General features: G+C 38.8%; 2 protein-coding genes across 9 annotated transcripts; one reads left to right on the top strand and one right to left on the bottom strand.

Annotated features, from left to right (window-relative positions):
* Positions 1-276: 276 nt before the first annotated feature.
* Positions 277-18,724, top strand: zdhhc2 (zinc finger DHHC-type palmitoyltransferase 2). 4 transcript variants are annotated; one of them, XM_054792359.1, is made up of 14 exons: positions 277-575; positions 4,045-4,071; positions 7,772-7,866; positions 8,477-8,597; positions 9,651-9,720; positions 9,831-9,863; positions 11,409-11,529; positions 11,659-11,697; positions 12,679-12,811; positions 13,131-13,257; positions 17,644-17,736; positions 17,869-17,984; positions 18,061-18,095; positions 18,195-18,724. In XM_054792359.1, exons 1-14 carry the CDS (start codon positions 449-451, stop codon positions 18,219-18,221), a joined length of 1,164 nt encoding a protein of 387 aa, XP_054648334.1. In that variant the 5' UTR covers positions 277-448; the 3' UTR covers positions 18,222-18,724. The 4 variants fall into 4 exon arrangements, with proteins under 4 accessions (XP_054648334.1, XP_054648335.1, XP_054648337.1 ...); XM_054792360.1 differs by lacking the exon at positions 4,045-4,071; XM_054792362.1 differs by lacking the exon at positions 11,659-11,697.
* Positions 18,503-26,925, bottom strand: cnot7 (CCR4-NOT transcription complex, subunit 7). Of its 5 annotated transcripts, none has more exons than XM_054792367.1 (7): positions 26,728-26,925; positions 26,085-26,191; positions 25,816-26,009; positions 25,435-25,596; positions 23,396-23,540; positions 22,736-22,846; positions 18,503-20,426 (listed from the first exon to the last, which is right to left on the bottom strand). In XM_054792367.1, the coding sequence occupies exons 2-7, from the start codon at positions 26,085-26,087 to the stop codon at positions 20,295-20,297; spliced, it is 747 nt and encodes a 248-aa protein (XP_054648342.1). In that variant the 5' UTR covers positions 26,088-26,191; positions 26,728-26,925; the 3' UTR covers positions 18,503-20,294. The 5 variants fall into 5 exon arrangements, with proteins under 5 accessions (XP_054648342.1, XP_054648343.1, XP_054648340.1 ...); XM_054792368.1 differs by having other exon boundaries at positions 26,801-26,868; XM_054792365.1 differs by having other exon boundaries at positions 18,505-20,426; positions 26,085-26,208.
* Between the last annotated feature and the right edge of the window lie 356 nt (positions 26,926-27,281).

The raw sequence follows: 27,281 nt of genomic DNA, 5'->3' as shown, positions 1-27,281 counted from the left end.
GGCGATAGAAGCCATAGCTTATAAACAAGCTTCGCAAGCCACGCAAAGTTTCCCCAAACGTGTTCTCCCTTTGCAATGATTATATTTAGTCTCCCTTCCTTTATGGATGTTACGAAAGCCATAGCTCACGTGAATTGCGTGTCTACAGGGTGGCTGCCGCTCACATGAACCCAGTGAACCCATCTGCTTGAAAAAATGTGCCAGCTTTGCAGCATCCTGCGGCCGTCATGGCAACCAGTGGGTGGGGGGTGGCTGTTGGGGGCGGAGCTACTGGTGTGTTGTAGTGTGTAGCGTGTGAGCATGCTGCTGCATCACATGGTGAAGGGCTTCATGCATTGAGATGAGCGACGATGCATTGACAGTCCTCGGGGAGACACCGAGACGCGCGTGCACATACATAGGCGAGTAAACACATGAACGCGCACCGGCTATGATCCGCTCCTAGACTATGGCACCGTCAGGCTCGCGTAATGTCAAATGGGGCTGCAAGAGAGTTTGCTACTGGATCCCCGTCCTGTTCATCGCCCTCATAGTGGCTTGGTCGTACTACGCCTATGTTGTGCAGCTTTGTTTGGGTAAGACAACACACGTCTGGCCACTGTGTGTGCATGAGGGGTGTCTGAGTGTGCGTCTGTGGAGTGCATGTGTCTGACTTTAACCATTGAGGGGAGTTTTCTCCTTCATGTGTGCACTCCAAGGTATTTTGTACAAATGATGCATGCAGATGAGTGTCATATTGTGGATGCAGTGTGTGAAGAGTGTCACTCAACAGTCCAGTCACCATTTTGACATGCACACATTGTTCAAGCAAAATCTAATTGTTCATATGCCTTATTTTATGGTACAGTTGTGTAGTTCATAGACTACTTCATACGCTACAGCAGTGATTCCCAACCTTTGTTGAGCCAAGACACATATTTTACATGAGAAAATCTCAGACACCATAAAGTGATTTATTCTGTCGTATGAATGGCAACAGGTGGATCAGATGTTGCCAGATGGGAAATGACAAATTATCATATCGTTTAATATTATCGTTTTTTAATGAAAATTCTTGTACATACCCGATTTGAGACAATGCTCGGTACCGTCTGCGACACTAAAACATTACCACAGACCATGTATCGTATAGCTTATAATGCCGTTTTACCTTTAAATAAACAAACAGCACTGTTGGAAAAAAGCTGACACTGGCAGAACAGCGCCCACAACTGGCTTTAAAGAGGCACGTGAGACAATGCACAACATCAGGTGCATAATCGTCAAATTATCGTACATTTTAGGGTTTTGGAGTTATTGATCGTACATTATACAAAGGATGCAGTTAGCGTACAAATATGATCATTATTGTACGTCTGGTAACTCTGAAGTCGATACACATAATTATCATGTACCTTCTGCCATCTACAGGAAGAGCGTTTCATTGTTCTGCCTCTCACTATACATCGCGGGCATAGACAGAGAAACAAACATACGTTATTTGTAGTAAATAAATAAGAATTTTCCGACAAATGAAGTGAAATTGGATAATTTCTCGCGATACTTTAATGTGCTGCGGCACAGTGGTTGGGAATCACTGCACTACAGTACTTTTCTGTCAAGATTTTCTGCCATATTATGACCATCTGAACTCCCAACAAGTGCATCGTTATTATGTTTTTCTGTCTTGTTTATACTCTTTTGGGCTTCCGAACAGTGAATATTAGGTTCCAAACCCTGAATTTGTAAATGCAGAACAGACAGTTGATTGTGATATTAAGTAGTGGTCAGTTGAAATAATAAAAAAAACGATAAAGCTGAGAGGCAGAGCAGAGGAAATTCCAGCTTGACCCAAACAGTACCTCTGAGTGTCCTGGAATGAACTTAACTTAGAAGATGACTTGCAATAAACACAATTCACGGGCCATGATGGCACTCTTTAAATGTGGCCACAGCAGTCTAAATCTGTCTTAAAAGTTACGTGTTTTGCATCCAGTGGAATAATTGGCAGAACTGTGTGATGGATTCGAGTCACACGGGGCAGCATGATGACAACAGGAAGAGGACGGGACGGAGGCTAAAGCATGTGCTCTGCAGACACACACAGAGGCAGTTGTGTGGAAGTAGCGTCAGCTGACACTCTCTTTCAGCAGCTCAGTTAATCCCATTGTCGGGTTTATATAATTCACCTCAAGCAATCTGAGGTTGACCCACTTTTTTTTTTAAAGCAACCAACATCTGCCTTTGAACACTTGGACCGTCTCTTTGCAGAAGGTGGAAATAGTTGAAAATGTGTCATAAATTGATGACAAAGATATTTCACTGAACTAATATTGTGACATTAAAATACGACAAGTAAATAAGTAAGTCTCTAAGTACAGTATGTGACTGTATATTAATGCCTAAAGTGCACAAAAAATTGTCTGCCTCTATTATTATTATTATTATTTTATTTTCTATCGTCCTAATGAGGAGAAGCGGCATGCAAAATGGATGGATGGATGGATAATGCTAATCATAAATATTACATTCTCATATATATATATATATATATATATATATATATATATATATAAAATTTAATAAGTAATACAAATTATATTTATTATTATTATTATTATTATATTATGAGCCATTGCTTTATGATAGTGCATATGTGACTGCATATTAATGCCAAAAGTGCAGAAGGAATTGTCTGCCTTTACGTATTATTATTATTATCTTATTCATTTTATTTTTTATAGTTAGAATATAATTTCATGATAAGAATAATAGTTTTTATGATATATAAAATGTAATAAGGAATAACAATTAATACATATTTGTTTTATTTTATTTATTTATTATTATTTATTATTATTGTTACATTATTAGTCACTGTTGGGGTTTGCACATGGGCACAACTTGAGGATATCAGACATTTTTTCTAGTATGTGTAAAAAAAAAAAAGGTCAAATCCTCTGCAGTATCATACAAGCTCCTTATGAGTATACATTGACTTATTGCATGTAGGTGTCACAGTGGCGGTACACTACCTGGCCTAAACCACGTTTTGATTGATGGGTTGAATGTTTGTATCATAGTTTATTTCTGATTCACACTGCACTGTACTGCATCAAGCGGTGAGGCTTTTCCAATATTTTACCTCTCACGTGCAGCTGAGTAAAGTAACCAAAATAGTAGAAAGCCCTCTCTATATGATGTATTACAGTTCCATGTTACATGTCTATACCATATGCTTGTGTGATAGAGAGAATGAGGGGGATATAGTAGGTTGTTATACAAGCTGATGATGGATGATTGTATGCTTGGATAATTGTTTACATAAAACATAATCCCTGTGCAGCTGTCTCAGATTTTATCTGAAATCTTGAAGTCAGCATAAGGGTTACTTCCAGGGGCTTCTCAAGTTTGCAGTATACAGTAGATCCCCACTTTTCGTGGTCGATACTTTTCAGGATATTCAACTATTGGCGAAAAAGTGTGAGTCTTTTTCCCCCATAACGCGTCATTTCAAACAAACATTTGCAATCAAAGTGATACAATCCAGATGTAAACCCTAAATATGCCTCACACACTTATTAATCACATGCAAACACATTTAAACACTAATGAATGTAAGATAATAGATGAACAGACAGAACTGGAGTCACAGTGTAGCCAGTCACAGCACACATCAATGGTGCGTTTGAGGACCGCCGAACAAGGTGCGAAATGCCATGCTTAACAAAAAGACATAAACATGTAAAAATAGTGGGCATTCTGACAGTGGTATATGTATGCTGTACATTTTTCCTGTATTATCACATATTTATCATTTTATACTAACTTATGGTGAGTAAGAACGGAGGAAAAAATAATAATTTGGACCAAAAATCCACGTTTTGCACGAATCCACTGTATACATATGGAGCATTTACGCTAACTGGCATATGCATGAACATATATGTATTCAAAATCCGCTCAAGCAAACCACCAATCAGATTTAAGTTGACATATACAAAAGCAGGACTGTGATCAAAAATAATAAGCTCTTTACGTGTATTTGTCTTCTTCCTTTTGCAGTGTCAATTGAAAGCACGTGGGAAAAGGGTAAGTGTTTCATAACACTGTCTAAAATCAAGAAGAATTATTTAATCTACAAGCGTCAGATGTTGAATTGACTCCAGTCGGGAGACGTCTGGGTAGATGCAGCTCATATCAAAGCATTTCTAGCAGTCTGTCTCATCTGCGTCCTGACATATTTTTCTTCACCCACATACTTAATCGGGGACACTATGCTACCTGGGTGTTGTTATCATTTCATCGTTGATAGTTTTCTCATGATTTCCGTAGCTTTGAAAGAAATTTACTCTAATAAGGTCCCCTTTGGGCTTGAGAAGCTCTTTTGTTGAGCATATTTTTATGTGTGTGAATTGAAAATGTGTGTTCCCATACTTTATGAGAGCTTAGTACTGCTTATAAGGAGTTTTCCCTTTAAAGTTGTTTAGACCAGCGATTCCCAATCACTGCTCTGCGCCACATTAACTCATTCAATCCCAGCCATTTTTCAAAAGACAGCCCCTTCAGTACCGGCCATTTTAGACGATTTTGACTGATCTTTCAAGGCACGCAGAATATTGTGTTCTATGGCTATATAAACATGGGACATACCAAAATAAAGTTTGTTTCTACCTTTTCCCAAAAATATATATAGTAAAAAAGGGAGGAAAAACAGCTTATTGTGAAAAGATACTGTACATTTCAAGCATAACTTTGACAAAAATGTTTTGCTATTGTGACAGCTCAAATATCTACAACTATTCCAACATAAAAACACAAAAAAGGGGTTGTTTTACATCAAAATAATGTATTTACAAATATAACACAATGAACTATTTACAATTTTCACATTTGGAACTGAACTATGTGTGTGCATGTGTGTACACGCGTGTTTGTGCGTGTGCATGCTTTAAAATTTCCCTACGATGCGTAACCCTCTGCACACTGCACTCTACACTCTGTCACTTCCTCCTTACTGTCGTGTATGATTCTTCCATTCACATGATCCCTGCCGAGCTCTTATCAAATGCACTGCTGCCACCTTCTGGCCGTTTTTATGGCTTAAAATTGCTTTGAAGTGAAATGCATTAGTGGAGAGTTGCGTCATCACCTCCTTTTGCCTCTCGCGCAAAAAAAACAAAAAAAAAAACTGAAAGAAGTGTAAATACGTTGTTGGGTCGGGTGTTCGGGATTATAAAAACATCAAAATACGTCTTTGGTATTGAATGACTTAATGTGCGGCGATAGATCGTCTGGTGTTCCATGGGAAATGACCCAATCTCACTTAATTGGTCCAAAAAATGAATAGTTATTTAACACAACAAAATAAGTGAAGCACTGGTGCTTTTTTTCTATTGTTAATCATGTCTCGAAACAATTAAGGCACGAATTGGCTGCCACTCGTGGTGGTGCTATTGACTCAGTCTACTAGTTTGCAGTCTAAATAAGAACCTTATTACACAAGTAGAAAGAAAATAAGATGAGCTACAGTCACAAAGTTGTTTTTGGGCAGCTTTATTCTGTTTTATGACACTTATTATGCTTTATGACACTGGCATTGATACAAGTGTTCAGAACATCTCCCGTCGTGTGAAATAATTTCATATCAAAACGAAATTGCAGTCAAATATTCAAATGCCTACGCTGAGTGTGAGTGATACAAATGTGTGCACGGATGTAGACTTTGCAAATCTAGCAAACAACAAACTCGTTTGGGTAATTTGTCTTGCGCAAACATGCATATGATACTGTATACCGAACCTGCAGAGATCTTTACAAGGCCCTTCTATTCTATGCATATTTTGAAATTGTTAGCTTTAAGTGAAATGGAAATCACATGGTTGTAATTGCTGCATTGTTGAGGTATAGTGATGATAAATCAATCTTTTCTTATCAAGGTTTTTATTGAGCGGCTCTGATATTAACGGTAATTGCATCCTGTAAAATGTTGTGCAGTGAAAGTCGTTATTGAAATATATGCACACTCTTTCTGCTATACAGATAATATTGACGAAGTGCAGGAACTTTGGAAATCCAATAACAGTTGTTACCGTTCACGTTCTCCTCCATCACACGTGTTAATTAGCATAGGAACGTCTTCTACTTTGCTTCTAACTCGGGCTGTCAATCGATTAAAATATTTCATCGTGATTAATCACATTTTGTCCATGTTCGCTCGCAATTAATCGCATATAAGATAGTTTTTATTTTTACGTATTTATCTATAATAAGTGTAGAAAGATCATTTTAAAGTTTTGAATACACCTATCGACATGACACTGGATAATATGTGTGCTGATGCAAATTTTTGTTCATTAAACATTTTGTTTTTTTTAAACAGCTCAACACAAAATGGACCTCAATGTATAAAAAACAAACACAATGTACAAGTAGACGTAGATAAGGTAAACTGCCCATCACACACATATCATTCTCTTCAAGCAGATAATCTCACAAAATATAATTATTAGTAATTGTTATCCACCAACTAAGTGAAATGAAAACAGAGTGTTAGAAAAATAAATATTGACAACCTACAAAAAATGAAGTGGTCAAGAACAGGCAGTAGTTTACCGAAGTAGGACTGCGCCCATATATGGTAGTGCAGTCAGGTTATAGCTTATACTTCACTTCCAAACACTCCTTTACAGAAACATACACACACAAAAACCCTCTTTTACACACACTTTATCACACTTTTCTTGGTCTGGCGACTTCAGCAGCATTAAATTATGACACCGCGGGTCTTGCGACATGTCCGCTTTGACATACGCAGCAAGCACAAGCACAAACTTTGATAGGTAATAATAATAATGCTAATAAATTACCTCATGGGCCTGCTATTTCATTGGCCGCCGTGTGTGTGCTCGCTCACTTCCGCCTTTGTCCCCACATACTCAGGTGACACAAGCCCTCCAAATAGCTGTCTTTGGCAATGCCTGCTGGTAACTAGCAACTCGTGACTAAAATTTTAGCTTGCAGTACAAAGCAAAAAAATCAGCCAAGAGACGGTTCGTATCTAAAAAATATTCCTAAGTTGGGACACTCGTATGCCAAGGTAGCATTGTATAAATTACAATAAATACCTGCAGTGCTCTGGCAGTTTCTCCATCTGTGTTCAGCTCATGGCGACAGTGGATGCAAGTGGCTTTGGTCTTGCCTGCTGGGGCTTTGAGGCTAGGCTTGCCATTCAGGGTGCCCTTTTCTTTGCGGGTTTGTTCCCGCTCGTGGCTCGGCGTCAGCTGCGGCGCCGCTGCATTTTCTCAAAACTACGGTGCGGGCTGAGGGCACGATAACTGTGCGTAAAAAAAAAAAAAAACAGAGGCGTTAAAGGGAATTTCTGTGAACTCGTTATTACTGCGTTAACTTTGACAGCCCTACTACTAACTCACACCAGCTGCAAAGCAAGATGTGAGGTTATAGTTATGGGGCCAAATTACCCCAGGGTTTTATTTGCCACTATATTTCACAAACTCCACATTAGATATCTTTTACATGTTTTTTATGCTGTGGCGGTCATTGAACATTGGAAAAAATAAGAAAGCTTTGAGTACACATCAACTTAAATAAATTTGACTCGGAGAAGATGTCGTATGCATCAATAATTTGCAGTGTACAGTACATAAGTGTTTCTAAGGCATTTAAAAAAGTCCAATTACACCTCTAATATTTGCATTCAAGTCTTCAAAATTCACTTGCAACCACAATGTTGACAGACATTGATCATTTGTAAATTCCCTCTTCTTTTCAGTCTTATACTTATTGGTGTACCATATCATCTTCATAATGTTTGTCTGGGCTTATGGACAAACTATCTTCACCAAGCCCATGAACCCGCTGAGCGAGGTGAGTGAGACGACGACACTGCTTTATTGACAACGTGAGCTGAAGCATTGTGGGAAGTGCAGAGGTAGGTTGGCGTCTCAGTGTGTGATTGAGTGCTGCATTTGGACTATCCATCCATCTAGCTTCTTCCACTTATCCGAGGTCAGGTCGCGGGGGCAGCAGCCTGAGCTAAATACTTCCTATAGCAGAAGCGCCAACAAGTGCAATAGCAATTCAGCTCTGTATCAGTAACACACGACACAAATATGTTGAGGATATTTACAAACTGAAGCTTGTCTCCCAAACAAAGGTTACTGGTTCGATCCTCCATCCTCCTGTGACCATGTTGAAGTATCCTTGATAAAGATAATGCCCCCCCCCCGTTGCTCCTGATGCAAGGTAGAAAAGTGCTATACAAGTGAAAGTCCATTTACCATTTGTAAAGACAAACGTAAAGGAAAGGGAATATTCCTCACTGCTTACTGGGCTTAAACATATTCCTGCATTTCCCTTAACATGCCAGACTACAAAACGCTTGCACCGGTTTTGACAAATGTACAGCGAGAAACAAACAAGCACTGACAAGTGACAGCTCGTGTTTTGTATTTCCTTTGCGTCTTGTTTTACAAAGTTTCACCTGTCCTACTCGGACAAAGAGCTGCTGGAGCGTGAAGACAGGGGAGAGTCTCAGCAGGAGATCCTGAGGAGAATAGCCAAGGAGCTGCCCATCTACACTCGCACTAACTCTGGAGGTATTCATTTCACCCCCACTGCCTTCTTCGTCCATCGGTCATTTGTGAGTGTGCATGTTTTTTTGTGCCTTGTCAGTCCAGGGTGTAGTCATCTTTCACTCAAAGTCACCTGGGATAGGTTCCCGCTTCTCATCGACCCTGACCATTAAGCAGTAGAGAACAGATGTAAAAAAAACCCCAAACATTTAGGGGGTTACATACTAAAAAAACTACAATACAGAAAATCCCTGCTTTGGCAAAAAAAAACCAACCAAAAAACGTCATTGAGACGCACATAAAAATATATATTTTGATAGAGAGCAGGAGGTTTTCAACACAAAAGCCTACACCTCCCTCACGGTGCGACCAAAAATAACACATTAAGTAACACATGTGGAACACACAATGTAAACGCACCAAACAGACTATGCCCGGTATCTAAATAAACGCTAATATATTTACAAACCGCAGAGCATGCCGGGTAACTTCCAGTTGGGGAAAGGTGCACATAGGCTTCCCAGCATGCCTTGCGGGGTCTAAATTGCAATTAAATTGTATTGTTTTGCATGTATATTTGTGTGTAAGCATCGTCAAGTCAGTGTGGTACAGTTCCATTGTGTGTTCCACATGTGTTGATTGCACCGTGAGTAAGGTAGGCATTTGGGTTGATAAGCACGTGAGTAAGCAATGAAATATCAAGCTGATTCACTGCGTATACTGTACAGAAATCCTTCTCAAGTAATACGACTCAGCAGACGCTGAATTGCGAATATGCGAGGAGCTACTATACTCATTCTTACTGTCTAATGCACCTTTTTAAAATTACATTGTCTCCAATGGCAATGAATTGTACAGAAATCCTTTGTGATTCGTTATAAAACACAACAATTCATTTAAAAAATGGGCAGAATTCAAAGGACTCAATCATAACTGTTTCAGAAGAGACCAATAAGAAATCATACTGTGTATGCATAGTCCTAACCACTTGACATTAACTCCAAAAACTGCACTTTAAACATTTTGAGACATGCCACTGCAGACGTTGCTGTGATTAAATTGTCTGTGTCCTCTTAGCAATCCGCTTCTGTGACCGCTGCCAGCTGCTGAAGCCTGATCGATGTCACCATTGTTCAGTTTGTGATAAGTATGACTCTCGGTCTGCATGTACTATGCCTACGGAGAAAAGAGCGCATGATGTACTGACTGACATGGTAAGATCCGATAATACTGACATCTGACCCTGATTTGTTTCAGATGCATCCTGAAGATGGATCACCACTGTCCCTGGTACGTACGGTAGATATAGAGAGTCTGTGAATCATCATGGAGAATTTAGTGAGAATTCAATGACATATTTTTTTGTTATTTCAAAAAGCTAAACTAAAACTGATTACAATTATGACAAAATTTTGTGGTCTTTTTTGTAGTTTGTCTTTTTGTCTGTTTTTGGAGACTGACACTGTTTAGATTTTGTGCTCAAACAGCTCAAACAGCTGAAATGATGATCTTAATACAACAAATCCCTTGCCCCGAAGCACTTTGAAATTCACAGCTTCCCTCTATCACGGTTTTTAAAAAATATGTTATTAATAAATCATGCTGTTTTGTGGTTGAATACAGCCTATTATTAGTCAAAAAAAGTTCATATTAAAGCAAATTGTACATATTTTTTGCCCAAATTAAGCATTTTCAAGCATAAAAATGATTTAATGAACTAACATACAAATATAAGGCATTCAAAAGACGCATTCAAAGATTCTGTGAATGATATGTAGTATTCTACACTGGTCACTGGGTGAAATATTCGGTGAGACACACAAGCACCAGACTTGATCGCCGGAACAACAGGCTTTTATTGTAGGTTTGAATGATCTCGCAATAGGCACAATAAACCCTAACACAGGCTACGGGTGTGGCCTTAACCTACGTATTTCATGGCTAGAGGGCTCTAATAACGTTAAAACCGCAATTAAAAGGTCATAAACAGGTTTTCTATGTTCTAACTACAACAATATTCCATTTATAAATAAGGAATCCTACTTCACAGAAATTCAGTTATCACAGTCATATCTGGAACTAATTAACCGCAATAAACGAGGGATTACAGTACTGCAAAATAGTCCAGCCATGAACATATTGAATAAAACACTTTGAAACACCTTGTACGATAAGATAGCATTAAATTAATAATGATAATTCCATGTTGTCATGAAGTAAGCACAATTAAACGTAATTCATACGTCTACAATGACATTAAGACATATTTTAAAACTATAGATTAAAAAAACAACTATAATTTACACAGGTGGGCAAATCATTAAAATAACAGTGGGAGCACTTTGTAGCACTTGTGATACTAGTTCACAGTTTGACATTATACTTGTATATGAAAAGACATAATATCCTGTTATCAGTCTGTAGTGTATCTAAGCCAAGTAGATAGTGTGTAACAAGAAATCCAAAAAATCTGTCATCTGTCACATTTGGTGTAAGAGAGAAATGTTGCATCTAAAATTACATGAAACGTGTCATACACTCTCTTTGTCATAATGTGGCAAATGTGGTCTCCAGACCATGATGAACTAAAAAATAGGATTTGTGATTCGTCATTGGATCACTTTAAAGCTGAAGGGATTTTCTCCTTTGTTCTCCAAGCATTATTAAGTAAAAATCCATGTTATACAGTAAGGAACCACTAACACTAATAAACTGAGCACCCAATTCCATGAATGCCTGGCATCTAAAATGATAGAGTATCTATGTTGTACAGTATGTACAGTATGTGCGAAATATTACTGTTTTACTTCCTGCTGTCTCATCTTATTCTCGCAGGGTGAACAACTGTGTGGGATTCTCCAACTATAAGTCGTTCATGCTGTTTTTGTCATATTCGCTCCTCTACTGCCTTTTTATAACTGCAACAGACCTTAAATACTTCATTAAGTTTTGGATGGTAAGTACATACCTCAATAATACATGTATATATACATATACTGTATAATTTAGAGAACATAATATCATAAAGAACTCAGTTTTAGACTGTTCATAACAAATATCTACTGCTGTGCATTTTTTCCACAAGGCTGGAGGTAAAGCCCATTTTCGTCTGAAAGAATACCTGGTAACCATTCAGCCTTTTGATCGAACTAGTTAGCGTAGTATGGTAGCGCTCACACCCGACAGACAACACGCACCAACTAAGTACCTGCACTGACCTGAATACAAGACAGTATTGTTGAATATTATTGTTACACCTTCAGATTCAGTCTATTAACTCAGTGCACTTTCAGTCTAATAGCTTTTCACAGAAGGCCGCCTTGCCACACACACTTACATAGCACAACTAGAGTTGCACAACACTCACAGATAACCCATGGAAAAGTACTGAGAGGAGAAGATAGTAAAAAAGAAATGCTATCAGCATAGTTAGAACCAGTTGGAGCCAGTCTCTCTCATACAAACTTAACGTTACTTTCACTTTTCCAAGCACACAAGCATACGTTTCACTTTCTAGAGGAGTGCGGCAACTGCTGTATAGACTCTGTGTACTTTCATTGTGGGCCCTCCCTCGATCTTCCTCATTGATGCTAAGAGTCCAGCGCTGTAACCAAATACGTATAATGCTCTTATTCTTTAATTTGAAAGTCTTTTAAATTGTGTGATCATTGACTACTTCTGATAGCAACACGGTCCTAAGAACCAGGAACAAAGGCTAAAGAGAAGAAATAGCCTTTGTAGTATATTTTTCTTGACAAAAGTCTGAAAAAGACAACCCTGAAGAGCTTTTTTTCCTGTCACTCACGCACACTTGGCAAGATGCAGCCGTGACACAGTGACCTGTTGGAAAAAAGTGTCTCAAACGTTACAGTATGCTGACAATTTTAAGATAATGGTGATTAATGAAGCAGATATCCTTCCCATTTCAATCCATCAGGTGTTATTTCACTGGTATTTATATTGCATGATATTATTTGTCTTTAAAAAATAATTTATCTGTCTTTTCTTATATTTTGGTCAATGTGATAGTTCATGCTTGACCACGAGCTGGCGTCCATTCTGTCATCATGCATTTGTGTGTTTGTATTGCTTGTTTCTCCCACAGAACGGCTTTCCAGACACGCAGGCCAAGTTCCACATCCTATTCCTCTTCTTCTCAGCCTCCATGTTCTCAGTCAGCCTCGCTTCGCTTTTCATCTATCACTGCTGGCTCGTCTGCAAGAACAGGTCCACTCTTGGTAGGTGTTGTCCTGATTGTCTTTATCTGTCTTCAGAGTCGGTGCTAAGCCACCGTCTCTTCTTTGTGGATCTTTGGGTTGTCAAACAGAGCAGTGTGTAGCGAGAGGAGATTGATTATCCAGGGGGAGTGTATGTTGTGTGCGTTGCAGTGTCATAGCAAGACAAAGGCTCAGAAGTGTAAGCAGATTATAGACACTCCTCAGGAGGGGAAGTCACACATGGTGTCTGTCTGAGGCCTTCATCGCTCAGTGTTCCTATTCAGCTGCAACCATCTGTTATATAAAAGTAAAACACCATTCTCCATGACTGTGCTATCAGAGGCTGTTCGTGCTCCGGTTTTTCGTCACGGAACAGACAAGAACGGATTCAGTCTTGGCTCCCGTAAGAACTTCCGTCAAGTGTTTGGCGATGAAGCCAAATACTGGCCCTTTCCTGTTTTCTCCAGGTACGGTCCTTGGATCAGTTGGTGAGAGCATTAAAAAGCCACAAATGTACACTGTGTTCCAAATTATTATGAAAATGATATTTTTCTCTGATTTTGCTAAATCGTCAATATCATTTACAGTCATCATAATTTTCAAGTTATCAACCTTTAGAGGACAATTTCAATGATATTGAACAAACCTCCAATGATAACAAAATGCACTGTTCCACATTATTATGCATTATAACTGTCACAATTGTTACATTGAACTTGTGAGTTTTTGGAGCGTTTCTGCTTGAATTTGTTTGCAAGATGTCAGGATAGCCTCCCACAGATGCTGTTTTGTTGTGATTTGCCTCCTACTCTCACAGATTTTTTTGCTTGATGATGCACCATATGTTCTCAATTGGGTTTAGGTCAGGGGAAAAAAATGGGCCAAACCATGAGTTTCTTTCCTTTTATGCCCATAACAGCCAATGACAGAGAGGTAGGTATTCTTTGCATCATGAAATGGTGCATTGTCATTGCATGAAGGTCATTTTGCTGCAGAAGGTACGGTTCTTCATATTGTACCATGGAAGAAAGTAGTCACTCAGAAACTCTGCATACTTTGCTGAGGTCATTTTCACACCTTCAATGACCATAAAGGGCCTACTAGCTCTCTCCTAATGATTCCGATCCAAAACATGACTCAGCCACCTCCTTGCTGACATCACAGCCTTGTTGTGCTATGCTGGCCATATTCTACTTCATCCATCCGGACCACCCAAGGTTGCACGGCCCTCATCAGTAAACAGGATTGTTTGAAAATAAATCTTCATGTATTTGTTGGCCCACTGCAACCGTTTCTGCTTGTGAGTATTGGTTAGCGGTGGCCAAATAGTAGGTTTATGCTTTACTGTAAGCCTCTGTTGGATCCTACACCTTGAGGTTCATGGGACTTCAGAGGCATCAGCAGCCTTAAATACCTGTCATGGCTTTTTAGCAGATGCTCTCTTGATTCGATAAATTTGTCTGGCAGAAACCCTTCTCATTATGCCTTTATCAGCACAATACCGGCTGTGATCTGAATCAGCCACACATTTCTTCACCTTACGAAAGTTTTTGTGAATTATTGAATGTTTTCATGCCTTGTCCATGGCATTGCAATATTTTACGCTTTTTTGTAAGCAGAGAGATCCTCTTTCCCGTATTAATTGAAATCTGTGGCATGCTTAATAATGTGGAACATCATTTTAAAGTAGTTTTCTTTTAAATGGGCTCACAAGGCAAACTAATGATGACAGTCGTCCGAGATTGATATCAGTAATCCAAAGAGCCCCAAGACACAATGCCATCCATGAATTTCATTGAAAAACAAAAAAAATTATGTTTATGATGCTAAAATCGTATTTGCATAATAATTTGGAACACATGGACACAATCAGTTGGTTTAAAACTCATGCATATTACTAATAACTACTGTTCTTTACAATGAACTCATCTGCTGCATTATTAAAGCTGGCTGAGCAATTGTCTCCGTACTAGTTCAGTACTCCTTTGCTTATTGTGGTTAAGTGGTTCCAGACCCGACTGTGATAAGTGAATTTTCGCGAAGTAGGATCCCTTATTTATAAATTGAATATTTTTGTAGTTACAGCATAAAAAACATGTTTACGACCTTCGAAATAAAAATTTTAACATTATTAGAGCACTGTAGCACCTCTAGACTAGTCACCTTTACATTCGTATTACCCAATATCGTAGACATAATAAGAGAAAATGAGTCATTTAAGACATAAACAAGACATTTAAGACATATATAAGACATATTATAGACTGACACATTAGCATTGAGATAGTTCCTTGTTCCTTTTTTCACTTCTGGGTTTTGTACAGTACTTCCTGTGGTGGCTATTGTCTCATCAATATAACATTACAGAGTGACCATTGTAGAATACTACATAGCATCACGTCTTTGAATACATTTTCTGAATGCCTTATATTTTCAAGATTCAAGAGTTTTATTGTATCCGGGTCCGCGACCCGGACCCGGATAAGCGGAGGAAAATGGAATGGAATGGAATGGAAAGAGTTTTATTGTCATATGCACAGTAAAACAGGCAGTTATACTTTGCAATGAAATTCTTGTTCTGTTCATTCTCCCAAGAAAAGAAAGAAAACACAAGAAAAAGAATAAGAACATAAGAAACATACATACCAATATTTTTTATACCGGTATCATTATTAGGGGCGCTCCGATCAGACTATTTCTGTGAAGTATCATAAGATCGGCATGTGCCGATACTTGCTTTTCAACGCCAACCACAAAAGCCGATCACCTGTGCCTATCACTAATGCAACCCACAGCGATCCTTTCGTGCAATGTAGTGTCTTGACCTAACTAACGTCTTTGGCAGTGTCGTGCTCCCATTTTCCCCTCCCACAAAACAATAACAAATAATGTATGGCGTGTGGAACTCCCTAATGATGATATTATAATTGTATATTTTACTTCATTTAGCCATTTGTACCTTGAAAATGCTTAATTTAGGCAAAAAATATGTAAAGCTTACTTAACTCGACATGTTTTGACTAGGGCTGTCAAATGATGAAAATTTTTAATCAGATTCATCACAGTTTTTAAGTTAAATAATAATGATTAATCGCCATGGCACATTATGTCTTAAATATGCCCATTTTTACCGTATTTTATTGAAAGAAAGATAAATGACAGGGCAGGATTATATATATTTGTATGCGTTAACAGCGCCAAATTAAGTGAAAATTTAAGGGAGTTAGGAGATGGCACACGTCTGAAAATCTATTTACCTAACACTGGTTTCTTTAATAGCAGAATATTTAAATCATATTTTAACTGTGTTATTATGAGCAATGAGGAGTTGCGTTGAAAGACACCACGTCTAAGTTCAAGTCACATGTTTTGAGTGCATTTTCGGGGATTTCCCAGCATACTTAAATGCAGCAAATTGTACTTTGCACAAAGAGTTACAAAGGGAGCGATAAGAATATCCACTTATTGTTTCTCTTTGCATTTCTGTTTATTTAGACCAGGGGTCAGCGACCTTTTTGAAACTGAGAGCTACTTCATTGATTAATGCAAAGGGCTACCACTTTGATACACACTTCTGAAATAGCTAATTTGCTCAATTGGCTACCCTGATGCATTCAGATGCCCATCTTGCGTCGTAATTGAGAGCTACATTTAATCACACGTTAACTTAAGGAACAAAAGAGAATGGGCACTACTAAATGTCTGTTGTACAATTTTTTAAACTGTTTTTTAAAAATATATATTGCCATTTCCAGTTTACATGTAAGTGTGATTTAAACAAGAAGAGCAACACCCCAAAAAAGAGATGCAACCCGTAGGTAAGTGGCGCTATTTGAGCTATCTTCAGAACAGGCTGGCGGGTGACTCGTGTGGTCCTTAGGGGCAACCAAGTGGCCACGGGCACTGTGTTGGCGACCCCTGATTTAGACCACACACACGCATTATAAAGACGTTATTGTGATGCCCATAGTGTCCCTGAATGCATCTCGCGGTCTGTCTAGTGACAATGAGGAAGTGTCGTTGCAATGACGAATGAACTAGAGACGTCTTTGGAGTTGGAGGTACATATATGATGTTGGAATTGCACTGCTGTTCATGTGTTCAGGTAAGAATAACATTATACTGTGTGTGACTCTGTGGGGAGCTACACTGTGCGGCCGTCTGCCGTCATAACAGAGAGCCATTGCTTGCCATGATGGGCATGCATTAATTAGGCTAAAAAAATTAACGTAATTAATTAAATAAATTAGTTAACGTCGTTTTTGACAGTCCTAGTGTTGACTAATAACAGGCCATATTCAACCACAGAACGGCGATGATTTAGGATTTCAGCCAGCATTAATAATAGCAGATGAGTTCACTGTAAACAACAGTAGTGTAATATGCACGTGTTAAATCAACACCTGCGTAGCACAACCGTTTTAAAGTGCATGCAAAAGTGTATAAAGCTGATGCATGATGAGCCCTCGTGATACTACAAATACAGCTACTGCATTCTTGTGGTGCTGATAAATGATAAATATTCACAGGGATAAATGCCAGTATTTTCTGACCTGCCCCTTATCAGAGACACCGGCGGTTATTTGCATTTGTAAACCACGTAGACAGCAATTACAGGTATATCATTTACTGTAACCATGCCTTGACGGGCCTTGCTTGAACCAACTAACTGCAATAAACCAGGGATTACTGTAGTGAGTTTTAAACACCGTGATTGTTATTGGAGAATTTAGGGTGTGTTTTGTGTGAGGTTGTGTCAGGTGACCAGATACTTTTGTCTGTATGGTATACAGTATGTGTATTGATTACCTGATATAATGATAAGAATTTTCTTTCTCATGCACACTCTTCAGTTTAGGGGATGGTTGCTCGTTCCCAACATGCCTGGTGAATACTGACCCTGAGCAGCCATCCTCACCCGCTGGCCACATCCCTGCAAACAAGAGGTATTACAGTACAGTATTTATTTAAAATATTGAACAAGCGCAATAATCATACAAGACAGCAAAACCCCTCACCATCGGGAGTACCGTTAAGCATTTGAAGATGTAAAAAAATATGCACATTTCTGTTTCCAGTGCTGCAGAAGGTCGCCACTTCCCATCCAAGCCAATGAGGGAGAGTCAAAGTCGTCTTCTCAGCAGCACCTCCTCCTGGCCTGAAAATGACATTACAGCAGATGTAGACAAGAATGGTAAACTTCTTTCTCTACCATCCTATTTTTATATCAGCTGATTGTGTTTTTATTCCACCTGTGTGTGCTTTTGCAGGCACTAATAACCCGGTGATGACCATAGAAAATGAGGTATAGCCAAGGAAGGTTTGGATGCCTGTTGGAATTGTATGCAAAATAAGGACATGGTAAAAATGTATGTCATGGATATTTGTTATGCTCATTTAACAGGTCAGTACTGCTCCTTCCTCCCGATGATGCCATCACTGGTATTTCACTGACATCTAAACACGGAAAAGTATTCAGCTGCATGCCCTGCCTTTATCTGAAAGGTTGTGGACTTTAGTGTGTGATCATCCTCAAATTGCATTCCAAAAACCCTGATGATGCAATGGAAGAGCTGTGTAGTTGTTTATCTGTAGTGTAACCGTATGTCCGTGGAGGGCTTGTAGCAATATGTCTCATATGAGATCAACATTTAAGTGTTTTTTTTTTGTGTAATCTCTGCAAAGTGAGGTACACATGCTGTTCTTTCTCTGGCTACTTCCTTGTACATGTCCGGTTTCTTATTAGTCATGTAATTTCAAGAATGTGTTTCAAAAAGGCATAACTGTTACAGTCAAGTTATATTTTTCTATGCGTGTGTATGAGTCAATATGCAATATAGTCCCTAACAATATTAAAACAAAGTGCTTGTTTGTCATTGCTTTGCACTCGGTGCTGCACGGTACAACAATAAACTTTGACCCTTTCAGACATTAGTGAAATTGTACTTTTCAGTAGAAAAGCTTTGAGCCTTTATTTACAAAACAACCTAAAAACTCGTGTATTTCATACTCTTTTTCTCCTTTTACAGTGTCAAGGATGCACTGCAAAAATGACCAAAAAACCCACACCTTTCAGTCATCGTGACACTGAACTTGGTTAATATCTATATTTCAGCACACACCTACAAATGTTTATAACACTATTCAATGACTGCATTTGTTCAAAACCTTTGGAACATGCGGTTCGTCTATGCAGCATGTTAGAGCGGAAATGTGACACAGACAGAAAACAATCTCACCCAAAGGCCAACGCATGAACGTTGGCGAAACAAAAATGAAAAAGATGCATGTTAAAATGCAACACCATTTTCCCCAAGCAGTAAAGTGTTATTTTCTTTAATTACAACACTAAAACTCTGCAAAAGCAACCTCAATTAAAACAAAATGAATGAAAATGGTGTCACAACAGAGTATTCAGCATGTCCGACATGAAGTGTGTTTTGTCTCCATTTGCGATATGAGATGTATGAGTCGATTGTATTTATGTGCATACAACTTCCAATCTCAGCTTTAACACTGTGCATGCCTATCACCCAGTGGCCCTGTGGGTTTGGGGGGCGTCTTTAGTGTTTTGGCGCCAGAAGAAGTTTCCACTGGCAGTTGACAAAGTCCAGCTTGAAGCAGTTACTGCGTGTCTTCAAACTGCCACACTGAATCACGTCGGGGACACCAATGTGGCAGTTTGAAGAGACACACAGTAGCTGCTTCAAGTTGGACTTTATTTGACAACTGCTAACAACCAAATGAACAGGAAACTTCACCAAAAAGCCAATCGCTAAGCACGGCCCCCAAACCTAGAGGGCCACTGGGTGAGAGGCATGTCCCCTCATGTCTGTCACAGGCACACTGGGGCATTTAGGTGCAAAGAACAAAAAATAAGTAGCGCAGAGAATTGCAAAGAATTACAGCGGCTATGTGCATGTGAACACACCCAATAATCCCTTTCCATTTTGAGGCAATATGGTAACATGCGGTAATTTAGTGGCATCTTTTAGTATCAGATAACCGGCACAATAAATTATAACTTAAAAAGGATGAATTTCATCTTAAGGCTGAGTGTGGTGGCAAAATGTTATGGTAACATTAAATAAACATGGCGGGTTCACAATGTAAAATGGGAACATCGAGAAGGCAACAAAGAGACAGATACGTTTTCAGCTTTCAATATAAAATCAGATTAGAGCTTTAAAGTGCAAAAAAATTCTACAGAACATTTTAGGAAAACTAAAATCCCATTTTTTTTTTCAAGCATGTTAAATTGAACCGAACCAACCAGATGTCTGTGCTGCTTTACCGGAGTAAAAGGTTAAACTCACACAGGTGCAACTGTGTCCTGTGTGAGGACAACTGTGGTACTTTTCCCTACTGACAATTATACTCAATTGTCTAAGACGAACAGAGCCGATGACAAACAGCTAAATGAAGCACTTTCTCCATTCTTATCATCATCATCCGGTTGTCCAAGCTTGGCCTCTGTGCCGCACATGATGGTGCGAGTGTGATGTCACGACTGCTGCTTGTTGGCTTCCTCTTCATAAGCGTTCCCTGTTCCGTTCTGGACATAGGCGGAGCCAGAACCAAGCCCGTACAGGTGGCCACAGTACTTAGCATCATCGATATGATCCTCAAAGAACATCTGGTGGAAACATAAAGGAGAAGACCATGCCAAATAAATATATACATTGGACACATTCACTACACGAGCTGTATTGGAAATTCTATTTATTGTTTATTGTTGCTTGAAGCTTACAGTGGTGTAGAAGTCAAAATGTTATATTTTGGGGGCGGTTTTCGGTGATGCCACTGGATGCATTTCACAAATACACACTGTGCAAAATAAGACAAATACTGCAATATGCAATGTAGGTTATAGAAAAAGTGCCATATTTATTATAAACATTTTGTCTCAACAAATTAGTCATAAAAGAAAATGTGAGCAATCGTTGAGTATAACAAGATGGTCTACTATCAGCTTTTTAGCTATTGGAGCTAATTCTGGCATATTTATGATAATACACCGTCCTAATTAAATAAATGAAATAAAACAGCAATACAATTTGGAAAGCTGCACATTTCGATGTTGCAAAAACATCTGTGTAAGAACAAGGTAAAGTGCAAAGTATGAAACTCAGGACTAATACAATCAGTGAAATTATAAATTGGTTATATCTGGGTAGTTTTTTTATGCTTCTTATTATTTTGCTGCATAGCGCTGTGATATGATATACAGTCGTCCTTCGCTACTTTGCACTTCAAATTTCATGGCTTCACTCTCACGGTTTTCCAAAAATATATGAATTAATAAATCACGCTGTTTCATGGTAGAATATGACCTATTATTAGCCAAAAAAATATGCATATTTCAGCAAATGTTACATATTTTTTGCCAACATTTTTTGCATTCTCAAGCATAAAAATGGCTAAATGAACTAAAATACAAATATAAGGCATTCAAAAGACGCAAAGACTGATGACATGTAGTATTCACACACTGGTCACGAGGTGTCAGTAATGTTACTGTACTGACACACAAGCACCAGACTTGATCATCAGAACAACAGGGCTACTGTTGTGGCCGTAGCTCACGCCAAGCTCAAACTCAACTCTGAACCCCCGACGTCACTTCCTTCCAACACCGGAACACATTTATAGTAACACTCAAGTACGAGTCTTTATGACTTAAATGGCTTATTTTCTGTTATGTCTACTATATTGGGTAATACGTGTGTAAAGGTGACTATTGGGGAGTTTTTCATGTCTAGAGGTCTCTAATAATGATTAAAACAACATATTTAGAAGGTCGTAAGCAGGTTCTCTATGCTGTAACTATGAAAATATTTGATTTATAAATCAAAAAATCTACTTTATGGAAATTCAATTATTACGGTCAAGTCTGGAACCAATTAACTCCCCCCCCCCCCAAAAAAAAGAGGGTTTACTACACACTGGTCCGTCGTTTATCGTGGTTAATCGGTTCCAGATCAGACTGATAAGTGAATTTCCGCAAAGTAGGACTCAATATTAATAGACGGAATATTTTCACAGTAGAGAGTATAGAAAACCTATTTCGGACTTTCTAAATACGATTTTTACTATTATTAGAGCCCTGTAGACATGAAATAACACCCCTATAGTCACCTTTAAACTCCTATTGTACTTTGTTTACAACACGTTGCTCAACTGTAACGTGCAGTCTGCAGGATCACTGCAGGGACACAAGAGACAGACGCCGCTAGCATAGCAAGCTACCCAGCTAACTAGTTAGTCTTTGCAATTTACTTACTCAACTTAAAGTGTTTCAAATGGAGTGGGGAAAAAGGACAAAGTAAGAAGTCAAAACTATGGAAGAGACTGGGTAAATAAGTCAAACGATTTGATTTGATTCTCATATTACTTTTTTTTTTTCCGACTTTCAACTCTGCTACTAAAATAATTTTTCCTCATAATATTTTAGCGTTGAAACTATTTTCTTTTAACATTTTGACTTTATTCTCGTAAAATTACAGCTTTTTTCGATTTCTGCTGGTTTTTTTTTTATCTTTCTTCTTGTCAATTTTCTTGTAAATATTAATTCTCATAACATAACTTTTCTTGTTTTGTTTGTTTCTCGTATTTCATTAAAAAGAAATTTACTGTTTTGTTTTCCAACTTTACGCTAAAATTATTTTTCCTATTACAACTTGTAAAATTCTTGTAAAATTATTAACATTTCTGTTGTGATATTTTGACTGTCGTAAAATTAAAGCTGTTTTTTAAAAAAATTCCCCAACCATTTCAACTTTCGTCTTGTAAATTTTCTTTTCGTAATATTCTGTTTTTTTTTTTAATTTTCTTGATAAATTATATTTTTCAGAATGTGCCGCGGACCAATAATTAAACAGCTGCTAATGGCCCCCAGACCGCACTTTGGACACCCCTGCATTATCATTACGGTAAGGAGCCTACCTCTCTCATCTTGAAGAAAGCCATGCCTGTGAGTAAAGAGTCAGAGCCCGCCTGATGCTGTGGTCCGATCCTCTCTAGCTCCAGTTGTTCGGCAACTTCTTGCAGTCCACCCTGAACACAATCATTGATAACATACCTGTCAGTCTCTCACTACCACATACATTCATTTCTCTGTGGCGGCCCGCCACAAATAAATTTGGACCACCACAGATAAGATTTAGTGCTACCTTTTTTGTTTTAGATTTGGCACCACCTGTTCACCCTTGCTTACAAGCACATTAAAACGGGGGTGTCTGTCATACAGTAGACGGCATCATAACTCTGCTTCTTAACACACTTCATATGCACCCACCACAACTGTGGATTATGAACGCACCTGTTTATCAATATAGTGAGTTATTTGATGTGCAATGACGTGTAACTTATATTTAAAATCAGCACACACTTTAAAGACGTGAGATAAGGCTGCGCATTTCTTATGACACAAACCCAAAAGTTCCACTTTACACATCCACACATGAACACTGACAGTTTTAGAAAATCTCCTGCAACCCCACCACCGGTCCTGTGGGAAACACTGCACCCACACCATAGCCAAGGCCAAGCCCCCGAAAAATATGTCAAGATGTGCTGAACGAGAATACTTGTCAAAAATCCTACCTTCAGGTTTTTGCAGCTCTTCATGAGGTACTTGACATCATAAATGACAGGAAAATACAAGTGAAGAACCTCAAAGAAATCAACTTCCTCCTCAGGCAGTTTGGCGTTGGACAGAAGCTTGATCAGGTATCCAAAGTCATAGCCGCTGCAAAACAGTCCATCCCATGTCACCAAGGAGGGGTGAACACATTTATGTCCCATCAACTCACACATGCAGAATTCAGAGCTGTTGAATAATCAACTTGCTGGTTAAGATTTAAGGACTGTTGAAATGTGTCCTGCATTGCATGTTATCCTAAAGCAGGGCAGCTGGGCTGCTGTTGCCATTAGTGAATGCTGGCCAAGTGTATTCATTGTCAAATGATTACATCAGGGTTGAGCTAGTGACTTGCAATTCTGTACAACTAGGGGCAGCGTTTTCCTAAAGGTGAGTAACCACAAATCTTGTTTACTAGCTACTGTATTTCCCTTCCTGTGTAGTTGTAGTGGACAATGGCGACTTCAACAAAATCCAGATCGTTGATGTAGATATCAGCGCATAATAATGTGCAACATTTCACTGTCTGTAATTAATAGTAATTAATTACATTACCCGTAACAGGAAAACATATGTATTCATATCTAATAACATATCTCATTAATTATGAACTCATTCTATTTAAAATATTCCGACAAGGGCCAATAAAAAAACAAAATCTGGCCGGGAATGGCCACTGGGCCACACTTTGAACACTCTTGTCCTAACTACCATATTTTCCCCACATACAGTAATCCCTCGCCATTACACACTTTGAATTTTGCGGCTTCACGCTATCACGGTTTTTCAAAAATATCTTAATAAATCATACCGTTTCGTGGTTGAATACAGCCTTGTATCAGAGTACGCATATTAAAGCACATTTTACGTATTTTTTGCCTAAATTAAGCATTTTCAAGCATAAAAATGGCTAAATTAACTAAAATATTAATATAAGGCAATCAGAGGACACATTCAAAGACATTGCGATGATATGTAGTATTCTACACTGGTCACTAGATGTCAGTAATGTTACTGCAATGTTTGGTGAGACACAAAAGCACCAGACTTGATTGCCGGAACAACAGGCTTTTATTGCAGGTTTGAATTATCTCACAACAGGCACAATGAAACCTTAATACGAGCTACTATTATGGCCGTAACCCACAGCTGCTAAAACACAACTCTGAACCCCCAATATTACTTCCCGTCTGCCCTCCACTCAGCTCCCCAAGGGAACACATTTACAGCAACAACACTAGCATGAGTCCTATTTACGTCTTAAATGGCTTATTTTGTCTTATTATGTCTACTACATTTTGGGTAATACAAGTCTAAAGGTGACTATAGGGGTGTTATTCAATGTTTAGAGGGCTCTAATAATGTAAAAAAAACATATTTATGAGGTCGTAAACAACGTTTCTATGCCCTAACTACGAAACTAATTCATTTATATATAAGGAATGCTAATTTGCAAAATGTCACTTCACGGTTGGGTCTGGAACCAATTAACCGCGATAAACCGGGGATTACTGTAGTGGGCATGACCATTTTTTTACTCTCTCTGTGGTGTTTATTTATTAGGGTGCAGGCCTTATTTTTTAACAAACACATTTGTATAATAACTGGCACATATGACATTTAATTAAAATAGTACAGCATAAATCATGCCGCCAAGTTATAATTCATGGAAACAGGTGGATACACGGGTTAATTATTTACCTTCTGCCCTATAGTGGAAGAGCATTGAATTGTAATGCCTGTCTCTATACGCCGCTGGCATAAATACAACAAATAAAACAATAGAACAAAGACACGTTATTTTGAGTAAATAACCAATTACGTGAACTTGGATAATTTCCCGTGGCACGAGTGTGATGTGAGAGACGATCAGGTGTGCCAAAAGAAATGATCACACATGATTCTGAATCACTTAACTAAATTACTCATCTCTTGTAGTATGGTTTATTCTCAAGAAAACATCAAGGCACACAAAATGGATCAAGAGATGCTGAGTGAATACCTGTGAAAAGACAGCCATTTGACCCCATCGCACAGTACCACTCCTGATGTCATCAGCAGCTCCGCAAAGTATACCACCTCGATGCCTTCATCCTCCAGCTTCTTGAACTGAATCCCTGAAGTTGTCAGGAGCTCAATAGAGTCCTGTGCGTACATATCCTCCCTACGTAAGAAATGGGGAAAGTGAAGATTGGTTAGTGTATACTGTACGCTCTTCATTTTGGTACACTTATTGCAGCTCATAACTGCAAAACTGCAAGCGGTTTTATCACTCAGTCTCTTTTATGTGGTAATGCAACTAAAGTGTGGTACTAATTATTTAGGTATAAGGATGTATTTCAATGCCATTCTAAGAGCGAGAGAGACAGGACAGTCGTCTTACGTGAGGTTAAACCTAAAATTGAACTGCCAAGTTGATGTTCCCGGAGGGTATTCCCCTTGTTCATTCATAAAGGTGAGGCCCAGCTGGATGATCTTGAGCAAATCCACATTGCAGCGCATCAACTGGTACTGATAATCAGCATTGCTTCGGAATTCCCCGATGGGTCTGGCTACCACGCCAGGAAACTCGGTGTCCTGTCAAGAACAAACAAAAGTCATCTGTCATGTTTTCCCAGGCATTGTCCATATGCCCCGCTGAGCATCACTCACCATGGCGATGTAGTTGTACTTTCGAATGACATGTCTTATTCTTTTCAGCTCTTCCTCCAGGTTGTTGGCCCAAACCTCACATATTCTTTGGCTGTGATCCACGGTAGCTGCGGGCATAGTGCCACTTCAACATGCAAACATACATAAGTAGTTAAAACAGATAGGTCATAATGAAGGGACTAGGAATGCTTATAGGGAGGTGTCAAGGAACATGATGTCTGGATATGTCATCAAACTGTTGATGTTACATAAGCTGTAAGAAAAGCATAATAAATAGTGTGTATTAGTGAGGTTGGCATTTTTTGACCAGGATTCATAAGTTAAGCAAACATCAGCTGGCTGTTGTTAACATTAGCTTGCAGGAGCACTTTGGGCTAGCTAGCGGCTAGCAGGTCCCACTGTACAAAACCTCTGCTAACATGTGTAAGACAGCTGCCTCTCAGGTGAGTGTTTTTCGCACCTTTCTTCTTTCCAGCTGTCTCACAGGTTAAATAGGTGTGTGCTGCTTCGACGCCACGAGTCAAGTAACAAGCAGAACACACACACACACACACACACTATCTCTCTCTCTCACACACACACACACACACACACACACACACACACTCTGGTCCTTGGATAGTGCAATGCTTCGGTAACTTACCCTTCCCCAAAACCGCGCGCTTAGTGTGTGTTGTGTGTTTCAAGCGTGTAGTAGCTTAACCTCTTAAATTCACCTTGGTTACCACGTCACGGCTTTTTCCCGCTAACTTTTTTAATAATCTACAATTCAGCATTGAAGCGATGTCAACCTGCGGTTGCCATCATAGCTAGCCTACAACGTGACGTCATTACGCACACCCTTACGTCAAGTGCGTACGTTGCTCACGTGCATTTTTCCGAGAATGCCTGACCTTAAACATTATTAACAATGTTGTTAATAATTGTAAAAAAAATATTCATAAGCGGCATAAAAAATGAATGGATGGATGGATTTTCTTTAATTTAGAAGCCCAAAAAATTTGCATTGGTCAAACCACTCAACAAACATTTAAAAATAAGAGTATCTTTTTTAGCATAATCATCTTTTTTTTTTTAAATGTTCAACAGAATATTAGTGTGTATGTCTGCTACTAAAAAGTACCTTCGGTCAGTGGTGTCCAAAGTAGGGTCCAGGGGACATTTGCGGCCAGTGGCTCATTTTTTAGTGGCTCTTGG

Source organism: Dunckerocampus dactyliophorus, chromosome 11 (genome assembly GCF_027744805.1).
Source record: "Dunckerocampus dactyliophorus isolate RoL2022-P2 chromosome 11, RoL_Ddac_1.1, whole genome shotgun sequence".
NCBI classification, from domain to species: domain Eukaryota; kingdom Metazoa; phylum Chordata; class Actinopteri; order Syngnathiformes; family Syngnathidae; genus Dunckerocampus; species Dunckerocampus dactyliophorus.
This window is presented reverse-complemented; position numbering and strand designations above follow the sequence as displayed.